Source organism: Chaetura pelagica, unplaced genomic scaffold, assembly GCF_000747805.2.
Source record: "Chaetura pelagica isolate M959 unplaced genomic scaffold, ChaPel_1.0 scaffold33, whole genome shotgun sequence".
NCBI lineage: Eukaryota > Metazoa > Chordata > Aves > Apodiformes > Apodidae > Chaetura > Chaetura pelagica.
The window spans coordinates 1,981,374-1,988,722 of NW_009952874.1; the positions used below are offsets into that span (position 1 = coordinate 1,981,374).

General features: G+C 44.1%; 1 protein-coding gene across 1 annotated transcript; it reads left to right on the plus strand.

Moving 5' to 3' along the window:
- Positions 1 to 23: 23 nt before the first annotated feature.
- On the plus strand, positions 24 to 7,038 carry NABP1 (nucleic acid binding protein 1). The gene is made up of 5 exons (XM_009995245.1): positions 24 to 50; positions 2,988 to 3,059; positions 4,426 to 4,498; positions 4,767 to 4,833; positions 6,761 to 7,038. The coding sequence occupies exons 3-5, from the start codon at positions 4,433 to 4,435 to the stop codon at positions 6,943 to 6,945; spliced, it is 318 nt and encodes a 105-aa protein (XP_009993547.1). The 5' UTR covers positions 24 to 50; positions 2,988 to 3,059; positions 4,426 to 4,432; the 3' UTR covers positions 6,946 to 7,038.
- The last annotated feature ends 311 nt before the right edge of the window (positions 7,039 to 7,349 follow it).

A 7,349-nucleotide genomic window follows, 5' to 3' on the forward strand; every position in this document is an offset into this window, starting at 1 on the left:
GGGCCGGCGGCCTCCCCCCGGCGGGGGGCCACCACCCGCCTCACCAAAGGGTGCGTATGGGGCCGGGCGGCCCCGCTCCGGGCCGCGCTGCCCCGCGGGGCTGCGGGCGGGCCCCGCCGGGCCGGCCCTGACACCCAGGCAGCGCCCTGAGGTCACTGCCCGCGGCAAACCCGCCTTTCCCGGCCCCGAACATGCCTAGCACGGACGTGGGATCTCGTGGAGGGCCAGGAGGGGCTTGCATTTTTAATGAGGAGGTGGTGTTAGAGAGACCCGGGTTGGCTTGGGAACAAGCTCCTTAGGAAAATACTTGTTTTTTCGGGGGAGGAGGGAAATGCAACAGTCAGCCCTGGTCTGGAAGTCAAGCAGGGAAGTCAAAAAGCATGTTCTTGTTTTTACAGCCAATTCTTTCCTCTAGCACTCAGCTCCTTAATGAAAGGAGGGGATGATTAATGTCTCTCATGCAGAAAAGCTGCTTGTCATTGCAGTGGGTTTAATAGAAAGGACGGGCAGAGGAGGAGAACCTTTTCAGTTCCTCCTAAAAATTCATGCCCGGGCTACACTGTAGAGCATGGTAGTTTGGTTAGGTTCAGTTACTTTATCTCAGAGCTGGTTTGATTAAAACCAAACTGACTTAGTTTATTAGCTGTGAGAAAGAATGCTGGATTGAATTTTAACATCCTTTTCCATGTCACTTAAATGGTGCAAATTGACAGTCAGTTTCATTTTGAGTTCTTCATGCCAGTCAGGTTACACTTAGAAATCTATTCCACTGATCCTTCAGCACTCCAGGAGGTGGTGGAGCTACAGTGTGTGTAAGGTAATTTGTTTTTATGAAAAAGTAGGTAAAAGGTTACTCAGCTGCTAACTGAGCTACTCTTAAGTTGTTCATCTGGATCCACTTCATGGTTTTTGGAGTGAAACTGGATGACCCTTGCCACCAAAACTGCTTCCTCCTATGCAAATGTGCTTTTACACCAGATAGGCTGGAGTCCTGGTTCTGGGGACACCTGCTTGTGTGGGGAGCACATGGAGTGCTGGGTGCTGAGATGAGTGGAATGAAACCAGAGCTCAGGGCCAGCACCAAGCCCTGTGCCTGGATGACATTGAAACAAATGAACAGTTCAGCACTGTCACTGTGCTGTGTCCAGAGCCTGGCTTTCTGTGGCTGCTCTGGTGTTCCAGTGCAACACAGGGGAGGGTCGTTGTAACCCTTCATGCCAAAAAGTGAGTTTGGCTTGAATATTAATAAACTGACACAAGTATTCCTAGTGGGTGGCTAAGTCATGCCTTCACTTACAACTGAGGTGAGTGAAGTGGCCAAATACTTTTTGGTTTGGCTCTCATCTGAAGAAAAAATGCTCTCACACTGCAATACAAGGTTTTCCAAACACAGTTTTACACTTAAATAGGATGGATTTTAGTGTATGGTGTTGCTGTTAACAGCTCTATAGGCTAATCTGATGCTTTCCAGTGCAGGACACTCTCTGTTAGAAGAGCTTAGCTAGGCCCCACATGTAAATTAAGTGTTTCTTCTTTCTTTCTAATGTTGAATTTTAGGCTGTATGTGTATTCTTTTGCAAAAGCAGACACTTGGTGATTCTTGTCATTGGCTGATTAACTCTTACAGAAAGCTGCTGCAGGTAGTATTTCTAAATTCAAAGCTGGTTCTGGAGTTCAGTGCTTTATGGCTGGCACTTCCTGAGACAAAAATAAATGCTTGCATACATGGAGTAACTTTGTGCTGGAAGTTACTAGACCTATGATTTGCTAGGTCTTACCTCAGTAAATGTATGCCTGATTTATATTTGTCAGTCTTCAGCTGCTCCTTTTTGTGCCCTGCCACAAAACTGTCCAGCTGGCTGTTTCCAAGAGGGAATCTGTGAAGTGAAAATTGACAATATGAAGTGAAGAGCATTAATCCTGCTTCTGGGTGGCAAACTCCTGAGATAGGTGCTGTGCTTTACTGCTGGGGCTGAAGTACAGGGCAGGTTATCATTGCATTGGCATTATCGTCCCGTTCTGCTGACCTGACTCCTCCCTGGTGCCTCTGCTGGAGGCCCTGTAAGCTGTGGGATGGCTCCCAGCCTCAGGAGATAAGGCAAAGGGCAAGAGCAAGGCTTGTTATCTCTGTTCCAGAGATAGACCCAGAGCATAAGGAAGTGGTGACTTGTCCAGGTTATCTGTGACTCCTAAGAGTGCAGTTGCTGGGGCTCCTTATTTATTTTGCTAGAAGACAACCATGTTCTTGTTAACTGCCTTGTGCTGTACCTCAGTTTCTGGTCTGTGTTTTCATTGTTTTCTTCACATGCACAATGCCCTTCACTGAAAGGAGTAATTCTACAGAAAGTTCTGTATAACTCAAAATTCCACTGCTTGAATTCAAGTACCACTATAAAGACCAGAGTGCACTCATGCTGTCTCGTAAGTCAATGTTTCCACATCCAAGAAACTGTTTTCATTGCATTTCTCCCTCACTTGGAATGTAATGGTCAAACTTGTGCCTTTACAAAAAGAAACATCTGGTAAGGACCTGTACTAAAAAAGTAAGCACTTCATATGCTACTCATTCAGTAGCAGTATCCATAATACTCCAGTGAACAAAGGTAATTATTCCTGGCTCCTGGTGAAAGCAGGACTGAAAGCTGTCAGTGGATGGTAGTACAGATACTGCTTCTGGCAAAATGCCTTTCCTCTGCAGGAACAGTCATAAGGGCTGCTCCAGCCAGGAAAACAGCATCCAGTCTCAAAATAATTGGCTGCTTTCCTGGAACTGCCAAAGGAGTCAGCTGAGTTTCCAGTACCTTTTGCTATAAGTAAAACATGGGGATCTATAAAATTTTAGGGTGGTGAAGTTGGGGTCCCTGGGAATTTTTTTAGACCATGCTAATCCGTAATATGTATTAATTCTTGGAATTTTACATGCTTCTGCTTTCCTTTTAAAACTGGTATTTCTCATTCACTAAGAGACTGCTGCTTTCTTTGACCAGATATGCATCTCTCTGGAAAGGATGCCTGACACTTTACACAGGACGAGGTGGTGAGCTGCACAAAATTGGGGAGTAAGTATTGTATGTTTATCCTTGTTATGTCCTGTTTTCAGCAGAGCACTGTGGTAAGTATAAGATGTGGTGGCTCTTAGGAAATGGAAGCTAGAACAGCAAAACTGTGTCAATAGTGATGGATAGGTACAGTACAGGCAACTGTGGTGTGAGTTTTTACGTGTGATAATGAGCTGTCACCCTCTGGATTCATAGGTATGTTGAGGGAAAATAGGCCTCCATGACAGATCTGGGTTTAACCTAAAGGTTGAATTCTATCAATGACAGGGGCCTTAGTCTGCATTGCTTATCTAAATCTCAGCTTGAATATCCACTTCATTTTGGTGGAAGCCTTGTGTGTATGTATGTATCATGCTTTAGAGGCAAGCAGTGCAAAAAAGGAAGACAAAGGTAGCTTCAGTGAATCATATCTAAACAGAAGCAAGCCTCATTAAACCTGCTTTAAACTGCCCACAAACTGAGGTGGTGACTTCTCCTGACTAAGAACAAACATGAGTAACATACTTGACAAGCAGCAGGATAACTAGCAACGTTTTCTAACCAGAACAGTACTTGGCTGTTGCACAAAACCTTGTGGGAGGCCTTGTAATTGTCAGGGAAGTGGGACGGTGGGGTGGCCACCTCTTTTCCATGGTTCAAAAATGCCCCATGCTCAGCTAGATTTTGTGAGGGGTGACTTGCCAGTTTTCTTTGGTACAAAACCATTGCTTTAGAAGTGTCATCCAGTGGGCTTACTCTCCAGCAGGCTGGAGTGAGGTGTCTTCAACTGGGCTGTGCCTCCCAGCAGGAGGTGGGAGCTCCACTTCTGTTTAACCAGTCCAAGCTACATAAGAATCCAAATCTTTCTTCCACCCTGATGTAATTTCCATATGGTGAGTTGGTGGGCCTATTGTTCCATATTCCCTTTGAATGGAAAAGGGTGCTTTGAATTTCATTCCCTGTTTTGGACTCCTCTGTGCTATTATGTTAATGGAGCATTCTATAGCATGGGAGCATGTGGGAGTGTTGAAGGTTTCCCTAAAGATGTAATGTAGACACAGTCTGAGAGCAGGCTGGGTGACTCTGGTCCTTAAGTGACCTTGTGAGTGGGTGCTGGACAAGATTGTGAACCTGGAAGGGAGGCAAATGGAGCCCTTTCATCACCTTTTGTTTTCTTTACACCATTTTATCTCTTAGAGTAAATGTGTACTTGCCTCCACTCGACTGAAACACCCACACAGGAAGATGTGACAACTTCACTACAAACCTATAAAGGGATCAAAGGGCCTTTTAATACCTATGGATGCTCTCTGAAGAGTGGGGTCTGGATTAATTGCTTCTAGGTGATGAGTTTTAGAAGTTCCTCATAATCCTGATTTCTCCCCAGGTTCTGCATGGTATACTCAGAAGTGCCAAACTTCAGTGAGCCCAACTCAGAACATATCGGGCAGAACAAGCTGGTATGTTAAACTTATCTGTGGCTTCTGGCGTAAAGTGGTCTTTGTTCTGAATGCTTCTCAGTAGGCTGTGATCAGGTGTGACTCTTCTGGAAAAATGTACTTGAAGTGATACATGAAAATGAGCCAATAATTAGAGTAGCAGATAAATTCCATGTGGACCCACTATAAGAATACAAGAAAAAAAATTAGTATCTTCTTGTAAAAATGTAAAATTTCTCTCTCTGATCTGTGTTTTGTTTTCTTGTTCTTTTTTTTCTTTTCTCTGAAGGCACAGGGTGAACAGAATAATAGTTCTGCATCAAGTAATATGGGTTCTTGTACTTTTGGGCCACTGGGTAAGTTTTGTCATTTTGTGGAAGTGAAAGGATGAGAAGCATTTAATGGGTATAAAAAGAAATTTATCTTGCTAAAGGTTCTGCACTGTGGGGCAGAAGTGTACTGTGCTCTAAAATTTAAAGACTCTTAGACTTAAGTGCAAGCACTTAAGAATGAACATTTCCTGAATAATGGTTTCAGAATTTCTTCTCTAGTAGAGGAAGAGATTAAGGTGTCTGTATCATTTAAAGGTACTTCACTAATCCTGAAGTGTTTTAATGCTTTCAAATAGTATTTGCAGCACTTGAAATTCTGTTTTTTAAACAGCCAAAGACCTTGCCTTTAAAAATGACTTGTTTTGATCTGGCCAGTCAATTGGCTTTCCTACTAGGTTAGCTCCCCAAAACAGCAGTGGTAGTAGCCTGAATTCCAATATTTGACCTGGCTTAGCTCATTTTGTGATGTATTTAAACATTGAAACTTCAATAAGAAAATAGTTCAGGCCTGAGTGGGTATAAGCTGAGAGAGAACCTTAGTTATGGCCTGGCTACATGGTGCCCAGTCTCAGCACCTGGTGTTACATAGCTCTGCTGGTGGATGACAGCAAACTGATTCATAACTTGCTGTTGAAAAGCTGCATTGCTTCAGTGACTCCCTGCTGCCTCTTTAGCAACATGATTTTTATTTCTCTTACAAGCCCTTTCTGTTCCTTTGAAAATAAATGCTTCTGAGCAAAGAAGGGCAGTGCTTTGGGACCAGTCTTCCCTCAGTGCCAGGGTGAAGCAAATAGGTTTTCAGCCCAATTAGCATGTAGGTATTTCCTTGGTGTCTGCTTTGGGTGGTGGACAGATCTGTTTTCACTGAGCTTGTCTATATCTTCTGAAACTTTTTCTCTTCCTGCTTCTTGCGTGGTCTTTAAATGCAATCATTTCCTTTGGTCTCTTCCTTCCCTCCTAATGCTTCCTGCCATCATTCTCCCTTTTCAGCTCTGTCCCTCTCCCTACCAGCAAAACACGAGCAGTGACTCATGTTCATGAGAACTTGCTGTTAGCTGGGTTGGTCTGTGGCTGGAATTCACAAGGCAGCTTTCTGTTTCTGTGTGCCTGGTAGCAGGGAATGATGCAAGATCTTTGCATAGCCTGCTTCTCTTTTGCTTGTTTCTCCTTGACTTCTGCTGCCCTGCTGTCTCTCTGGTGTGTGACCTACAAGACAGTGCATGTTTCTGAAAACACCAGTCTAGTTTGAGACTCCAGTCTCTCTCTTGAGCAAAGAATCAGTATGCAATGCTGTGACCCTTCTTGCTTTAGTTGAGAGTAGGGGGTAGGGATGGAAGGGAAGTAGTTTGGGAGGAAAAAGGTAAGCTGTGGTTTTGTCTTGCAGTGCCAGGTGGGCTTCATCATTCTCCCTTTTCAGCTCTGTCCCTCTCCCTACCAGCAAAACACGAGCAGTGACTCATGTTCATGAGAACTTGCTGTTAGCTGGGTTGGTCTGTGGCTGGAATTCACAAGGCAGCTTTCTGTTTCTGTGTGCCTGGTAGCAGGGAATGATGCAAGATCTTTGCATAGCCTGCTTCTCTTTTGCTTGTTTCTCCTTGACTTCTGCTGCCCTGCTGTCTCTCTGGTGTGTGACCTACAAGACAGTGCATGTTTCTGAAAACACCAGTCTAGTTTGAGACTCCAGTCTCTCTCTTGAGCAAAGAATCAGTATGCAATGCTGTGACCCTTCTTGCTTTAGTTGAGAGTAGGGGGTAGGGATGGAAGGGAAGTAGTTTGGGAGGAAAAAGGTAAGCTGTGGTTTTGTCTTGCAGTGCCAGGTGGGCTTTTTCTTCTGGTGCTCGGGGCTTGTTGGCTGCTGCAAACTTAGTGCATTCCCTGTTGCTAAACTTAAATAAGGGAGAAGTGATTTGAGTCCATGGAACTTGTGATAACCTTTTTTCTGTCTTTTTAGGAAATGGTTTACAAACTGGACCTGAATCTGGATTTCCATTTACATATAATCATGGCCCCACTTACACAGGTAGTGGGAGAGGCAATGGGCGAGGACCTGTAAATCCAGCACCAGCTAATAGTGTTCAGCCTCATCTCCCTGCTGTCAGTAATGGGAGGGACCCACGCAGAGCCTTTAAAAGATGACTATGCCAAATGTGGTTGTACAGCTTGCTTAAAGTCCACACTCTACTTGAACACTTATTGCACTTTTATTTATAGTTAACTGTGAACCAGTTTGTCCTTTATTGTTGTTTTTTTGGTTTTTTTTACCTTCTGGTCTATGGAAAAAACTTGATGTGATCTATTTCTTGTTTTACTTAGGGAAGCACACTGAGTCTTTCCCATAAATTAAGGGGAGAAGGTAAGGGTAACAGGTTGAAGAGTCTCGGTTAAAACTCAGTACCCTTTGATAAATGGAAGCAAATTTTAGTTACACGTATACATTTTCTGTATCTGTTGGTCAGCCATATAGCCTTAAAAGGTCTGTTATGTCCTGTGTGCCCATACGTTGACTTCCGTTAGGGTTAATGGGAGTTCCTTGTTACTGG

Coding starts and splice junctions, on each gene's coding strand:
- NABP1 (XM_009995245.1), top strand. CDS start 4,433: ATGGTATACTCAGAAGTGCCAAACTTCAGTGAGCCCAACTCAGAACAT. Junction 4,499..4,766: donor ATATCGGGCAGAACAAGCTG/GTATGTTAAACT, acceptor TTTTCTCTGAAG/GCACAGGGTGAACAGAATAA. Junction 4,834..6,760: donor TTGTACTTTTGGGCCACTGG/GTAAGTTTTGTC, acceptor CTGTCTTTTTAG/GAAATGGTTTACAAACTGGA.